At 42.3% G+C, this 17366-nt stretch overlaps 1 protein-coding gene across 1 annotated transcript; it reads right to left on the reverse strand.

Annotated features, from left to right (window-relative positions):
* Window positions 1-14752: 14752 nt before the first annotated feature.
* Window positions 14753-16815, reverse strand: DRD5 (dopamine receptor D5). Its single transcript, XM_053976626.1, has one exon. The coding sequence runs from the start codon at window positions 16813-16815 to the stop codon at window positions 15358-15360; it is 1458 nt and encodes a 485-aa protein (XP_053832601.1). The 3' UTR covers window positions 14753-15357.
* Between the last annotated feature and the right edge of the window lie 551 nt (window positions 16816-17366).

Genomic DNA, 17366 nt, shown 5'->3' on the forward strand with positions numbered 1-17366 from the left:
GCTCTCACTCACCCAGTCTCCTCTGGCCCTGGTACTGCACTAAATAAAACAAGTATTTTACCTCCTCTGCTGTTCAGTAAACTCACCCACAATGATGGCTACAGAGTGACCAACAGATAAGGGGAAAACAATGGTATCATCAGGGGATTAGTAAAAATAGAAAGACAAGCTATACCTGGAAATTTGTCTACTTTTGTCAGCCTGTGTCACTTTTATCTGAATTGGAAAGAAAATTTTGAAAATAATTTTTTACTTGGATTTGAAATGGGTACCTGAAAAATAGCTTCTAAATAAGAACAAATGTAGCTTAACAGAGTGGTGAGTCAAATTGGAGAAAGAAATAGAGAAGATTTCTTTTTGTAACATAATGATAATTCCACTGGCATTAAGTATCTCTCAGTGCATGATTGAAGGTAATACTCAGACAAATGTCTGCATCACTAAAGATATAATAATGACCTAAAAATTTGGGGCATATTCAAAAACTTGGATTTCATCAGATCATCCATGTTAACAGCAATTTTTTTAAATCAGCCTTCCTTCCTTCCTCTTGCTCTTCCCACCTACAAAAAACACCACTCATCAGCTCTTCCCTTTCTCAGTTCCTTTTTTCCCTTTTTAAGGCAAGTTTCCAGTTCTGGCAGGGCTCTGGGCTAAGATTAGATACACTGTGGTACAAGCAGGAAAGTGACAGGGACCATTATTGCCCACAAAGAACCAGCATTGCACAGGTCCCAGAAGTTCATGGTAAGAGACACTTTGCCCATGCCTGAGGATGGGGGCATGGGGGGTTCTGCAAGCCCCACCGATTTCATACAGCTCCCTGGGCTTGGGACCATCCCACTCAGCTGCAACTGCACCTAGCAGTCTTGTCTTTAACTTGTGGGTTTTTGTGATGGAGGAAAAGAGCTAGGGGAAACATAATACTGCTGATGGAATTTCCTAACAATTTGGCAATCAATTGGAAAAATATAAATTACTTTAGATGCACCTGAGTGAAATATTTTTACTTGAATCGTCACATTTCAATGCCTGGTTTGGAGTGCAAGTTATTGTGATTTGGGTTAGGAATGGGGAGGAGACCTTCTAGACTCATCAGATCTCAGCTGTCAGCTGCACCTCCAAATCTGTGGATACGTGACATGTTCACTTTTGTCATCTGTCATTAGCTTTAGAACCAGATTTGTCCTAAGAAGGATATGGAAATTAAAAACCCACTCAGTTACAAAACTAGTCAGTTACTCCTACTAGAGCAGGATGCTGCAGTTACTCTTTTGTTGTTGTAGTTACCTCCAAATTTTAACACTGACATAGTCTTCCGCATCTCCGTTGTGGGAAGGCAAACAACAGCTGGCCTTTGCAGGGAGCCAAACACGGGAGGCTCCTGCCCCTGCTGCCACTCACACACCCACCAGTGCCACTCGGGGCTCCCGTGCAGCACCGTCCGCAGCACAGATGCAGTTCTGTCCTTAAAACCATTGATTTCCTTCCTCAGCCTAATACTTCTTTTTTTTCCCCACTAAACCCTGCAGCTATAATCCTCCAGGCAAGGAAAGAACACTGGCTGAAGAGAGTTTTCTAATGGCATATTATCTGCACAGCACTGACTCAAATGCTTAATGACATATGGGGACGTTAAATAAAACTTGCCATTTTCTTTTATCCGGCCTTTCACCCCCTAGACGAATAATTTTAAAATAACTTCCGTGTTTTCCCAGATGTGCACAGGGCAAAGTAGTTACTCTCAAAATTTCTGTAAGATTGAAAACACATGGAAAAAGAACACAATTCTCTGTTCAATGTCTCTGAGTTGCATCAATGAGTCGAACTCTGTCTGAACCACATTCCCTGCTTCTCTTTTTTTTTTTGTTTTTTTGTTTTTTTGTTTTTTTGTTGCAGCACGCCATCGGGGGCGTGCTGGGCGGCAAAAGCAGGGGCGTGACCATCCCCCTGCGAGCTCTGCAATCCCAGTTACCAGAAGGTTCAGCGCAGGGACAGATGAAGATGATGTGGGTCTTGGGGCTCCATCTTGTCCATCCGATAAATACACTCTGGTTTACCCCAAGACCCCACTTGGTGGGGTGGTGGGGGGGTGAGCAGGAGTTTTTATACTGTAACTTAGGAGGAGGGGTGTAGGAACATTAACCAATGAGGGTAAGGCTGGGAAGGGGTCTAAGGTGGGAATAACATTTTATAAACCCATCAGGGAGAACAGGGGAGAGGAATAATACAAAGTAAACAAATAGGGTGTTGAGTATAATAAAATAGACAGGGAATACTCTGGAAGGAGGGGTTGGGACAAGGAGGATTGGCAGGGAGAGTTCTGGAAAAAGGGGCAGGGATAGGGAGGATTGACAGCTTGGAAGGGAGGAGTTTAGGGATGGGCTTGGGAAGATTGACAACTGGGGAGAGGAGGGATGAGGGAAGGGAACAGGGGACAAACACAAATTTAAAGCAAAAACACACCACAACAGTTTTTCTTCTCTTCTTGCATCTTTGTTATCAACTAATGATTCCTAAAAATCTATTGCAAATTTACAGCTGTGCTTTTACTGAGATTACACATTACACATTAAGATGGTGTAAAAGTGACATAATTCACCTCCAAATCAGGCCTGCAGTGTGCACACGATACTTTGCATAAACTAGGGAGGCAGAACTGTAGTAGGAACACAGGTTCTGCACAAGAACTATGAGAATCATAAACAATTCAGTAGTAAAGTGTAACTGAAAATTTGGAACCATTTATTTAACAAACACAGAGGCTCACAAATACACTAGACTGGGGGGGTTTGATCTCTTTGCCATGTGACAGAAATAAGATGAAACAGAAAGGCAGTAAATCAAAAGTTGATGACAGGAACTAATTCTTCAGTTTGACATTCTCAGATTTGAAAGGGAAACTGTAGTGAACTTTTAAGACCAAGTCGTGTATTTACAAAATCTTCAGTGATAGTTAAAACTGTAAATTAATCACTCATCAGGGCTACAAGCACAGCACTATTTGTAGCAGGTGGTGATATCTTTTATCCTCTATGACAGAGAATTTTAAGCACACACAAATTGCTTCACTAGATATAGAGGCAAAATACTTCAAATGTGAAGTAGGTTTTTTGTTCCCAGAAATTTGACTGTTAATGTATTGCTTAGACAGATCATATCATAGCTTTTATGGGGATTTATAATAATGGCAACAAAAATCATGGATGGAGTATAAAATTTCATGCCTCAGACATTAGTATTTTAAGCAGAATTTAACAAGGAGCAGCTATAGAAAAGGAAATGTGTTCATTTTGAGTTACAATATATGAAAGGGTTAGACAAACCATGCACACAATTTACCAAGGGTAACAGTTCCTTTTGTCTGGGATTTCAGTGCAAGATCTTCCTGAAGACATCAGCAACCTCCCTCCCCAGTCCAGGAAAGAATTATTGGCTCATTTTCAAATGCCTTCAATACCAGACTGGCAGACAGGACATAAACTTACTTAACTCTGGAAGAAGTTTAAAACTAACACTTCACCACACCCACGTTAGGGCTTATTAAAAGTTTGACAAGTGACATTTAAGTCCCTTTTTGGAACTTTCCTCCACTTCTCCCTATAGGAAGAACTTCATGCTGTGGGAGTACAATGATTTATCTTATATAGGTCACACAATGGACTTCATTGATCCTGTAATCACTAACCATGTCTGGATTTCAATCAGAGGCCAAATACAGAGATATTTTGTATAATCCACCTTCTTAGGTATTTTGTGTTGTTGTATGAATTATTGGGTAAGAGGTGGGAGTGGGAGGAAGCAGCTGAGGCTGAAATGAAGCCAGAAAGCAATCCAATTACTGCTTGCTAAGCCTGCAATATTTTTTGTTGGTTTTTTTTTTTTCTTTCCCTTTAACTTTTCAAGCGTAGGTTTGTCAGCCTGGACATCTCATCTTTCCTTTTAATCAAATTCAGAGGTTTACCAGTAGAGAGGAAATTAAGCCAGTGGTGTGCACACATAGGCATTACAGCACAGTAGTCAAGAGGGTGAAAAAAACATTACAATTTACATTTAACTCTCAGTTTTTGAAAATCAAAAATGAGTGGAAGTAATGGGATGGGAACACCAGACAACTATTTCTATCAAGGACTTTAGATCTGGACTGGGCCTTTGGGCTTTATGGTGGGAACCATAGCTGGGCTAAGCTTGCAAAAGACATTATTTACACCAGGATCCTCTGAGCTCTGCCCACTGGGAGAGGAGAGCTGGACAGAGAATTGCTGCCAAAGTCAGTCTGGGTATGAGCTGGCCCCAAGCCTGTCCTTGAAGGAAGGAGATACACAGGTGTAGCCAGCTCATGAAAAGCCACTCTTGCATGGGGTGCTGGGACCACAAATTGTTAAGTTTTTGTGTAGCTATTCACTTTGTTTTATATTTCACCCTTCTTCCCATACTATCTTTTTGTGTATGTATATTCTAACTCACAAAGACGAAGACTGGCCATACTATGTTGTTCATCCTGTAGAGAAGGCAAAAAGGGGGCACATGAGAAGACATTTCCACTGTTCAGAGCCTTGATGGATACAATTTGAGCCTACAGTGCAGGCAGGTGGTGCAGGTCCCACCACCTCCAACAGAGTCAGAGTCGCTTCACTGAAGAGATGAGTGCAGCAGGAACTTCATAACTTGACACAAGCAACACATGAGACCTCCAAGGGCTCAGGAAAGTGTGCTTCCCCAGTACTGGACAGAATAACCCTGATGGACCTTGAATGTTCCATCCTCACTTCAGTTACAGGTCAGTTGCAGGTAAGCCAAAAACCCAATTCCAGCCTGGCCTGAGATCATCACTGCTTGCCTACTAGAAAGAATGTACAAAGAGGTGTTTTCACATGACCTGGAAGCTACTGACTTGAACACAGAATGAGACATGCAGAATTAAGTCTCCTCTGAATTTAGAGTTTCTTCACAAGGAAAAAAGAATTTGTGAGGGATAATTCCCAGCAGAAATTATTCTAGCTGTTGAAGGTGAAAGAAGAAAATTCAATTTGAACATCAATAGGTTGCAGAAAACTGGTATGGAGAACCAGTATCTGAATCCAAACTTCTGATTCTCAAGTAGAAGCCTGCTACTGGAACCAATACAGACAGATAAATATTGATAAAACTTGGACTGAACTAAAGTGCCACATCCCAAATCCTCCAGAAATAAAGAAGTGTAAACCAGTCACCAATTGGCTGATCATGCAATGTGCTTCTGTGGTGCTTGGGGTTCTGGAAAGCAGAGGTGGTGCAGAAAAGTAGAGTTCCCAAAAAGAAGTAATCTTGGAAAGGAGAAGGGAGCACAGAGAGAAGATGAGATCTTGGCTACAGGAAAAATCTGGAACAGTTTATCATAGCTGATGAAGTAGAAAAAAATATTTCTTCCTGTACCAAACAACTGTCTCTAGTGCTCCAGCTAATATGCTTGGAAAGAGAGGAGAGGGAAAGGGAGAAGGAGAGGGAGAGGGAAAGGGAGAGGAAGAAGAGAGACAAATTTAGAATGGCAGCCACCCCTTTTAAATCAGCTTCACTACTGAATGATCTGTCCTAGTAGATTAAAGTTATAAAGTTTGTATTGCTGCCATCACTGTGTTCATTCCATTTGCTTTTATACGCAAGGCACTGAAGCATACTATCTTTCAAAAAAGCAACTGAAAGTCAGCTGTGCCTCTTTGAGTCACAAAATAAACCTCTCAGCCCAGAAATGTGAAGTTAAAGGCATCTCTTAGGTTCCCCAAGGCAGCCTGAATGCTGTGCAAAGAGGCACTGATGTAACACAAGCTGTTCTTTGGCCAGCTCAAGTTGGGGAGCATATCACATAGAATGGTCCTCATTTTACATCCTTTGCTGCATCCTTTGCATCCCAGTGCTGCAAAATCCTGCTCCAGGGTGTTTTAATAACCCCTGTACATGAATCAGTGCAGCAGTATGTGGGAGGCAGTGGTTTGCTTCAGCTTACTGTGAGAGAATTTAAAATAGATGTTGAACCAGGTGATGCTCACAAGAGAGAAGGAATGATCCTGCTCAATCTGAATTTTCAAAGTCATCCACTTTGTACGTACACACTTATGCTGCATTTAAAATCTTGACCAACTGGGATCCAGACTAATCTGCAACATGTGCAGGTGTACTTGGGCAAATACATCTGTAGCCTGGAAGGCATTAAATTTCTTACATTTTCATTTACATGGAATTTAAGTGCCTAAGAGCAGGACAACAGTCTTGGAAAAAAATCTCACTTCCACACCCAGATGATTTTTAAGGCAATATTGCCTCCATACACCTTAAGCTGTGCCATCACGTACACCCCAGTGGTCTTCATTTTTGCTGAGACATCTTCCCACCAGCTCTGGCACCTGCAGACCAGGTGTTCCTGCACTGCTCCCACTTGATTTCCTGAGCACACTCAGAACCTGACATTTAGCTTGACTCAGAAACATCCAGTAAGGAGAGTTATTTGCAATGTGTATCACTCTGGTTGTTAAAGAGATCCTGCTGAAAACAGATTAAGCTTCTGCAACCTCCAAGGAGGGCTGCTGTGCAGAAGGGTGAGCAGGGGCACTGTCTCCTCAAGCCTGGAGCACTACTGTGGTGTGCACAGATCCAGGAGGAGTGCAGATTTGAGGTATTGAGCTTTACCTGGTGCAGGTCTTTGTGCTAGCATGGGAACATATTCCAGCAGAGGTATCATCATCTCTCTTTCAAACAGTACATAAGCAAAACATTTAAATTTTGGAGTTTGCTCTACAGATCTCTACAGGCTGTTAACATCACCTGGATATCCTGAAAGAAGTTACTAAAAGATTAGAAAAAAAAAAGAATACACATTCTGCAAAGATGTAAAACAGCATGAGCTACCTTGTATACTATTTTTTTTCCATTAGATACTACATTATATATAAATATTTATGTATCAAGTTAAGTTTTCTGTCCTTGGCCCCTTCCAGCTGTCCTATCACTGTCTTTATTGAAACTATTTATACTATTCAAAACTATCTATACTATTCAAAACTATCTTTCTAAACTATTCAAAACTATCTTTATTCAATGGGCAAAAATAGTAGAACTTGGTAACTCTATATTTGAAAAAAAAATATGGCTAATACTTTCATTTAGCAGAAAGCAGAGCCCCCACATGTCTTGTACTTTCACAATGGCAGATTTAGGCTTGAGTCACTAAGAGTCACCTTTGTGTTACAAGTCACAGATCAGCTTTTCACAATGAATATATGTATTTAATACATTGCACCACATTTTGACTATGTTCCTTTTGCACCCTAATTGCACAGATTAAAGAAATTATAGCACTGAAATACTGAGGGCCATTCTACCTGAGATTTCAATTAGGCACCTTCAGAAAGTTTCTGGAAGGCAGACTTGCTTCCAGCAGTCCAGCAGAAGAAACCTCTACAATGCCCTACCCCCTACAGTGAAAACAGCACCATCCAGCACAGACTCTCTCTGCTCTCCCCTCCCTGAGACAGCATTCCTTGCAGGATGGTGTAGAGTGCTGCTGTGGAAGTTATTTTCCAAGCTGTACCACCATGGAGTAAGTGTGACAGCTCTTCATCTGCTGCACACAGTAGACAGACACTTGAGTTGCATGTGTTTAATGATAAAATGCAATGACACTGCTGAAGTTATTCAGAAGTGGCAGGAGGGGATTGCACAGAGCAGGAGAGTCTGTGGATCCTGGGAGGTGGACAGGACTCTCAGCCCTTCTCTGTTGGCTTCCCCACGTAAATCTCACCCATCTCTGCATGGCCTCCCTGAGTTCCACGAGCCTTTAGGGACAGTCCCTGTCCTGGCCCCATCCTGACCCTTTCCAGTCCCCTTTCACCTACTTGCTCCAAAACCTACTGACCTCTGTTATCATCCCTGCTCAGCCACCAGGCACCTTATCACTTCCTCCTGGTCCCTTGCCTTCTTCAACCACCACCAAATTTACGGATTGATGGACTCTTACCTGGTTTCTCTAATTCCTCCCTAAATTCTCTCCCTCCCTCCCACCCAGCTATTTTCTTTCCCATGCTCAAGACAAGAGCTCTGCTATTGCCAGGAATTTCAATCCTGCCACTTTTCCCAGTGTTGCTGAGCTGGTCCTGGAATTTGCACTTTTATATCTCATTTAACCTATTAAACCCTATCTGCAAATACTATTTTTTAAGGGAATGGCATTATTTGAATTATCAAAGTAATTGTTTATTTAATACAGAAAATGCTTCTACCTAAGAAGCCATTTAACATTCAGACACTGTCTTACCTCAGTTGAATGTTTGGAGATTATGCAAAACATATCTTCTGATGAAGCAGAAATTCTTTGCACACTGTGAAGAAGTTTGCATCTTTGTTTTTCTGATCCAGAAAGACAAAAGTGTTGTTTAATATCCATTGTTGAGAGACCTCGAGGTACTTCTAAATCTTCTTTTCTTGCTGTCTCAGAATGCTTATAGATAAAGATTGATTAGCAAACCTTTATAAAACTGCTTTGAATATAAATTAGTTGAAAGAAATTTGCACTGGAATGTTTCATCTAGGAAGACTTTGTACTAGTATTTTATTCTTGTAATGAAAGATAATAAAATTTTAAGATCTGACTTGCTTCTTCTGGATGAATTTGTACATTTTACATTTATAGAGAGAAAAATATATTTAATTACCCTATAAATATGATTGAACTGTTTTTAAAAATATATATAAAAGAACCTATACATGCAAGTATATAAAAATCAAATGCTTTTACTCTTCACAATGAAAATATTCAACCTTTACTTCTAGAAAAGCCCACAAATTAAATCTTTTGTAGGAAAAAACTCCATTACCTCTATGTCTAATACTGATCCATTCTCACTTTGTATTCTCAAGCAAAATCCCCAAGAGCTTTTAAAAAAAATCCATTTACTCTTGTCCTCTAAATTATGGTTTTGGTGAATAATCTTGTGTTGAGAAAGGAGATGTTGCTTGCAAAAAAAACACAACTAACAACAACAAGACCTATAAGATTCCCTTTGGGCAGAGCAATAATGTAATTTAAGTGTAGCTTGAGGTAGTTCCAGATCTGGTGACAATAAGGTACCTGAGCAGCAAGCTCCGTGCCAGGAGCTCCTGCTCACCGAAGGAGACTAATTATGTCAAGTCAACAGAGAAAGCAAAAGGTCAAGGCCAAAGGCTAGAAACTTAGATTCTGAATCTTACTGAAAACCTTTCAGATTGGAAAAATGAGGTCAGAGGGTAAAAGCAAGTACATTGAACTTCCTGGTTAATATTTGATTAATGGGACATTTTCAAAACTGCATCAGGTGAGCTGCAGACCAGACTTCTTCAATTCCTCAGGAGCAACCAAGCTCGAGGCTCATCTCTGTTATGCAACTACCAGGGCCTCTGGAAAAATGATACAAATTTAGGATTGGATTTCTTCAGCTCAATATTTGGCTCCTGAACTATGATCTACGTGCAGCTCAGACAGCAAAGCCCCAAGCAGCTCTCGTAGCCACATCCATTCAAGCCACAGCCAGGCACCAGCTGTGCCACGCTAAGCAGATCTCACTTGAAACCACTTTATTCAGAGCACAACCTCAGAAAAGAAAATGTGGTTTCTCTTTTATTTAGCAACCTAAAAGTATCTGTTCTTTAAAAAATTCACATTTCTTATGCATCACATGCAGGTTTTGAGCACTCATCTTGGGAGCAAGGGGTCTACCAAGGAGCAGGCACTCGTGGTGGAGGGTGAAGTTCTTCTGTGTCAGGAATGGCTCCCTGCCCTGAGTCCCCTGCACTGGCTGGCTGAAACCAGACTGATTTCATGGAAACAGAACCCATTTTGCCATTTCTTTCCTTGTTTTCAGACCTCCTTGTTACCATCATGAATCAGTGCATTAATAGTAGAAGGTTCAGAGCTTTCCAGCTTCTGGTAGCAGTGAGGTTGCAGTTCTCAATACAAACAGATATTTGCTGTTAACTGCAGGGAATAATTCACAGGAAGAAATTTTTTTCACAGACTGGAATTTTTAATTTTTTATGATTACTGCTTAGTATTTTATAAATCTCATAAATGTGACTGTGATGGCTATGATATAAAGATTAAGTCTATAAAAGTATTTATCCTCCTTAAATAACTGACTACTATAAATACTATTGACTGCTATCTCCATTTACAACTAAGAATGGATTTCAACATACAACAATATAAAATCATCTTGCAAATTTTCCATTAAACTAAACTATCCTGGGAGAGACAGCAGGTTCTCTGAAAAAAACAATCCATCATCTGCTTCAGATGGTATTATTTCTATTTCCACTCATGACACACCTAATGCTATTACTGTTCACTACCATCAACTGGAACGATACCACTGCAACAATAAACAAAAGGTGGCAGAGACATATCTTTGATGCCCCATTAACAGAAATATCTTCATTTATAGTTTGTTTTGTGCACATAATGGTTTTTAAACCATAAGTGTACCCTTATCTTTAAAAACAATTTAAACTTGGAAGGTAAAATCCTGTCAATAAATACATAGTGCACTATATAGTTAACAAGATTCAAAATGCAATAGTTGTTGCTGATCTATGATCAAAGTGGAGATTCTCTGTGCAGACTTCATGAAGCTTCTGAGAAGTTTGAAAAGTCTTCCAAAGTTTGAAAACAAACAAATACATCTGTATTTTAAAATACAAATGCAGAGTAAAAAAAAAATTTCTGCATTGCAGCAGGGAAATGTTTTGTTCAGTGTGCTGACTTTAAGATGGCTTCATCCACTATCAGAGAACACCAGTGGAAATATTCATAAGAAGCAAGGAGAAATAATTTCATTGCTCCATGACCTAAGCACACATCTATCCCTGAGGTCTTCTGCTGAATTAAATAGGCACTGCATATTTTAAAAGATCTTATGAATTCAATTAAACAGTAGTGAAGATGGCCTCAGAGGAAAGAAAAATCTCTGCATAATTATTAACACAGACATAGGTGTGTACCCTGCCTTCTGTGTGACAGTGACAAAAATGGCCTCCTTATTAAGAGTGGCGATTTTGGTACACAGAAACAGCTGAGGAATTTGTGACCTCTCAAACCTCCAGTCTGATGCATGTTCTGAATACTGCCTCCAGTCCTGTCAGTCTTGAATGCTGAGCTTTTACATGATTGACTCCTAAATGGTGTAAGACTGTGCTCAGTGTCATTGCTACAAGAAGACTTCCTAATTTTAAAGCCTTTTTTGTTACATGTTACAAAAATGCAGGAATTCTCGGTAGGGAGCCTCCCCACAGACCCACATCAGATGTGGCTGGCAAAAGTAAAAAACACAATGAAAGCAAAGCAATAAAGGACCAGACTTACCAGAAATTACTGCAGTATTTTTTCTCCCTTTGGAAAGTGCTTTATTTGTGTTCACCTCTCAGAAAGACACCTATATTTCCTTAGCTTGTGAAAAAAAACCAAAACCCACTGTACAACCCCACACCCATTGTTAAAGCCAGAGCTGTTAAAAGCCCTTTGAGGGTTTGAAGAGTGAAAGAGTTTATATGGTGTTTGCAGCATTTTACATAAAACACAGTACTTTCATGTTCTCCAAGTCCCAGCTTCTTAACAATTAAGATACTTTCCCACGTTCTGTTCTTCCATAGAAGATTTTAAATGACTTGTCTGTAATTACACACAAAGATACATACAAAGACTACAAATACACTCAAATACACTGACCCTCCTTAGGTATGGTGCTATCCAGGACTAACAGATCCAGCTGGCTAAGCAGTAATTTAAAAGTTTAACAAATTACAAGGTAAGATTTCTAAAAATAATACAAAACAGAAACAGAAAATTATCTGGGACCTTGAAATCAGCCACCACTCAGGACTGGATTAAGTAAAAGTCAAACTGCATCATGAATTCAAATCATTTAGGTACAAAAAAACCACCAAAAAGCAGATGAGAGGCACAGAACCATCAGCATAGACGAGCTCTAGAGAGACAACACAAGGATATGAGGATTGTAAAAACCCACTTGCACTTCCAGTGAACTCCACTCCTTGTATAGACAGATGCATTAGTCCTTAAGAGAGAAACCATTAAAAAGTAGGGCAGCAGCTTCATCTGAGGGAAACAAGTTAGAACAATCCTTTTGGGGATGTTTTCATTAAAAGGGGCTGCCCCTTTTTACAGTTCAAGGCAAGATGCACATTTCTTTTGAAAGTTTGTCTTACTAATTCTGAATACTCTAGCTTTGTCAGTGGTGAGTAATTAGGACATATTAAAATGCAACAAATTGTCCCTATGAGTTAAGAAAATATTTTCTTTGAGATCCATAAGGTCAAGCTCTGCTTCCAGCAAAAAAAAGTACCTTCTGTCTGTCTTTTGAAGCAGAAATGTTCCCTTTCTGTTGCTCCTAGGCTTTGAAAATGAAGCCCCCTGACAGACATACATTTCAAGACTAGTGATTACATCACAGAACCACCATCAGAAATCACTTACCAAATGAAGTCATTAAATGAAAATTACTAACAGAACGTGGCAATTTGGCCAGTTTTCTGTACTGCCCCAATCATACTCACAAAATCTAGGGGCTGGCTAAAAAACGCCTCCCTTCAGATGTAAGATAAGGATTGTTTCTAATGTTCTGCACAAAGCTGTTACATAAATCCAGTGATGGAGATGTCTTCTTGTATCCCAGAGCCAGCCCACTCACTTATTCCAGAAAACCAGGCAGGTAAAGCCTCAACGAGGAGAGCACTGGTCAGGATGATGCCCTAAATCTTGTGTACGTGTACCCCTGTGCCACACCTGCAGTGAGCTGGATCCAAGGGAGCTGTCACACCCCTGCACAGGAATCACTGGGAAGCAGAAAGGACATATGGGCACGTGGGGGGATACCCTCTGTTCTGCTGCTCTGTACTGCCACTGGAGCAGGGGAATCACACAGCACCAGGCTGCACAACCTCCTGGCATGCAGGTGCTCAGGGAGAGACCGAGATTTCCCATCCCCATTTCCCCAGGCTGCTTCTGATTAAATGTGGAAAAACTGGATAAAATACAGGCATTGCCCTGGGAGCTTGAATCAGCACCAGGTACCTGCATCTCTTGCATCTGATATCACTGGTTTTTTGCACAAATCCAGCTGAAAATGCTCTACTAGTGTGAATATTTGAGTAGTAACTGGATAATGCGAAAAAATCTAAACTCGGGCTGGGATAATTCATTTCTGCACAACCAGAAGCAGTTTCCTTCATTTTTATTTGGGAAAATTATTTTATTCTGGGCAAGTTTATCTAACCAGCAGGGCTAGAACTATGGTTAACTCTAACAACAAATAATTGCTTTAGCATAGGAACGTATTCACCCTTGATGTCAAGCCATTAGTAGGTTGAACCTGGTTATGGGCATGAGATTTGTTTTTAAAGCTTCCCTAAGCCACAGTCACAATACCCTTCCCTAAAGACTGCTGTAAAGGGATATCACACTGAGATTTCATACCAACAGCAAAAAAAAAATGCTCAGGTAGATGTCAATCTTCAGTGACAAGCAATTGAAAAGGTAATCCAAGATGACACTACTAATTAATATCGAAGACTAAATACATAAAACATTGCTTGCAGACCAGATTTCAGCAGAGCCACCACAAAGGGATTTCAATCACTTTCCTCCTGCACTTCTCCCACCCCATATCCCCATGTGGTAGAAGATAACCCTCAAACCAGTATTAAGGGTTTAACATCCAAGCAGGCTCATTACTAAGCCCATAACATTCACAAGTTCCAGCATCTGGTTAAATTATTTCCCCTGAACCATGCAGATCCCACTTTCCCCCCATACATCTTACAGGGGCCTTCAGCTCCCAGTTAGGCAGGATGGAGAAGCCCCAGGTCAGGGCCATCAGGAGGGAGGGCTGCAGAATCTACACCTACCACTCAATTTAAATCTGCTCAGCTCATGGCACAGGTATTTCTAAAGGGTAAATTAATTCAGGTGTTGTTCACTTTGTGAGCCAAAACTTGAAATAAATACTGGTATTGCTTTTACTACCTTTGATCACTTGTTTTGGAAATAGCATTACTTTTGATTTCTGAGCTGAAAGCTTACAACTGTTTCTAATATTCCATTTGATGTAAATGATTCAACAGAAACGGAGTCAAAAATACTCTTTTCAGTTTTAAAGATTGCTTTAAAATGTTTAGCTGAAGTTCTTACAGCACCTTTAAATTCCAGTTAATAAGTAACTAAAAACATACATTATCAGAACTCTTTTCTTCTCTCAGTGTGAATGAGTCCTCTGGTGTCTACACTGGGAAATGATGACTATTAATATCATTTTCAAACATAATTATTGTTTTTAGACACACTCAGCTCCTAATTCTATCACCAAACTCTTTACATCAAAAAAAAAAAAAAGTAAGTACTTTTAAAAAGTAAGTTCAAGTACAGAATTAAATGGAAAGTTTTAATAGCTTATCCATAGGTATACTTGATATTCTTGGCTGCAGAAAGGGATAGCATCATAATATTAAAGGAAAACAGTATAAATCTAGCTGTAAGCGCCATATAAACAAGTTAATCTATGTCAAGAATTCCTATGAGCCTTGATTTTACTCAAAAACTGTATTTTCTATACAGACTATTTGCTTTTAAAATAATAGGGTTAAGCTGTTTGTCATTCTAACTATTCATATAGAAATGTTAGTTGGAATACTTGTTGTAAACCTTTCAGGGTGACAAATGAAAGATAATAAACCCTTGATCAATATAATTTTTATTTATTCATCCAGGAACAGAGGATATCAAAGGCAACAACGCCGCCTAGGAGAACAAGGATTTCACATAAACTGTTTTGGCAGAAACACGCATTTAAATAATCATCCAAATTACCACCTCACTATCTCTATCTTAAAAAAAAATCAAAACTAAACAAACAAAAAATGGAGAAAAATAAACATAAGATCTGAACAAACCAACAGCCCGGAATTTTTTTTTAAATTAATGTCTATGCCAGCCACATCTGTCCCTGATTTTAGAAGTCATAATACTTAGCAGTGACAATGGCACCTTTCATTTGCAAATACATTATAAATATGAACTGACTGCAATTATACCACAATACCTCACCACAGCTAATCAGCATGACAGCCTGGTCTGCCCTCAGCCTGGGGAAGTGCTGATTTCAGTTTGTGCCGCCAGCCCCCTGTATGACAGTGTCTACACCCTGCAAAGTACTACCCACAGAAGTGAATTTAGCATAAACTGACTGACCAAACTACAGCACAACATCAAGCAGGTTTTTCCACTCAGTGCTAATATTTTCTTTTATACTCCAAGAAGAACTGACCAGACCAGGACACAATTTAATGTAAACCATTTGGAGTGAAAGGTGTTATCTTGCCTAGCGAAATCTCCCCCTCACAGTCCAGCTCACAGGCAGAGTCAGTGGCCACCTCATGGTCAGGGGAGATCTGGGACATCCTATCAAAAGGGTCCTCGCGATTTTCCTCACAGTCAACCACATTTGGGATCATGTTAACATAAGCAGTCACTATCTCCTTATGGTAAAGGGTGTCCTGGTTGTAAGAGATAAGCTCATTGCTTATATTAACAGTCTCCACTGCAGTACCAGAACAAAACTGACCACATCCCAGGAGGTTGGAGAAAACCTTTCTAAAGTCAGCATTGAAGGCATAGATGATGGGGTTAAGAGAAGAGTTAGCCCAACCAAACCAGACAAAGATATTAAAGGTGGTCTCACTGACGCAGGGCAGGCCAGCGTGGGGGTCGCTGGGTGGGCTCTCGCAGAAGGGAACCATGCAATTCAGGATGAAGAATGGCAACCAGCAACAGACAAAGACACCCATGATGACAGAGAGCGTCTTTAACACCTTGGTTTCTTTCCTGATGGAGGACTTGAGGCTTGTGTGATGGTGGCAGTCAATGTGGCTGCTCCGGCAGCTCTGTGCATGCTCAGCTGCCCTCTCCAAGGAAGAGATACGACGAATCTGCACCTGGGCAATGCGGTAGATTCGAGTGTAGGTAACTATCATGATAGCCACCGGGATATAAAAACTGATCAAGGAGGAGGAAATAGCGTAAGTCCTGTTTAGGCTGGAGTCACAGCTCTCCGATGGTCCAGTGAGGGTATCATTGTTGCCAGAGGTCCCATCAGAGGGTCTCACTGCTGCTAATGCCACCCATGTGGTACTCATATCTTCTGCCCAGGTGGTGACAGCACCTGCTGCTGCCCAGGCAGTTCCAAATCCATCTCCAATATCAGCAGCAGCAACAACTTCCCCACCTTTGTGCCAGTTAAGCTGGACAGGGATGAAGGAGATGAGCACAGACAGCGCCCATGCCACGCTGATCATCACCAGAGCCAACCGCTGGGTCATCTTTCTCTCGTAGCGGAATGGGCTGGAGATAGCCCAGTACCTGTCCACACTGATCACGCACAGGTTGAGGATGGAGGCCGTGGAGCACATGATATCAAAGGCCACCCAGACGTTGCAGAAAGCCCCAAAGGGCCAGTACCCAGCTACCTCTGCCACCGCTTTCCAGGGCATGACCAGCAGGGCCACCAGTAGGTCCGAAACAGCCAGGGACACGATGAAGATGTTGGTAACCTTGCTCCGCAGGTGTCGGTAGCGAACGATGGCCGCGCACACGAGCACGTTCCCGAAGAGAGTCCAGAGAATGAGCAGCGCCAGCAGGCTGCCCGCCGCCACCTGCGCTGCGCCGGGGGCGCCCGCCGGTCCCCGCGCCTCGCTGGGGGGCCCCGTCGCCGGGGGCAGCGGGCTCCGGCCACCCCTCAGCATCGCTGGCGGCTCCCGCCGGCGGCGGGGCGGCTCCGGCCGGGATGCGCCGAGCAGCCAGCGCCGCCCCGCCGCCCGGCCCCATGGGGCCGCTGCCCCCCCCGCCCCACCGCCACCCCCGCCGGATGGCCCCGCTCGGCCGCTCAGCGCGCTCCGGGCTCCGCGCCTCGCCACTACCGTGGCGCCAGCCCTGCCGGGGTCCCTCTCCCGCGCTCCGCGGGCCCCGCCTGGGGTCCCCGCCCCGCGGCTCTCTGCAAGTACCTCTGCTCGGGATCCCCGCCCCGCGGCTCAGTGCGGATCCCCCTGATCGAGGTCTCCGCCCCGCGGCTCCTTCCAGGGGTTGCCGCTTCGCAGTTCGGCGGGTCCCCCTGCTCGGGTCTCTGTCCCGCGGACCCTGGTTTGGGTACCCGCCTCGCGTCCTTTCGCCTGCGCTCCCCGCTCCGCGGCTCAGCGCGCTCCTCTCTTCCCAGGCTCTCCGCTCCGCGGCTCAGCGCGTACCCTGCCCGTGGCACGCGTTTCGCGTCCGCTCCTTCTCGGTTCGACTACGCCCCCGC

Source organism: Vidua macroura, chromosome 4, assembly GCF_024509145.1.
Source record: "Vidua macroura isolate BioBank_ID:100142 chromosome 4, ASM2450914v1, whole genome shotgun sequence".
Lineage (NCBI taxonomy): Eukaryota > Metazoa > Chordata > Aves > Passeriformes > Viduidae > Vidua > Vidua macroura.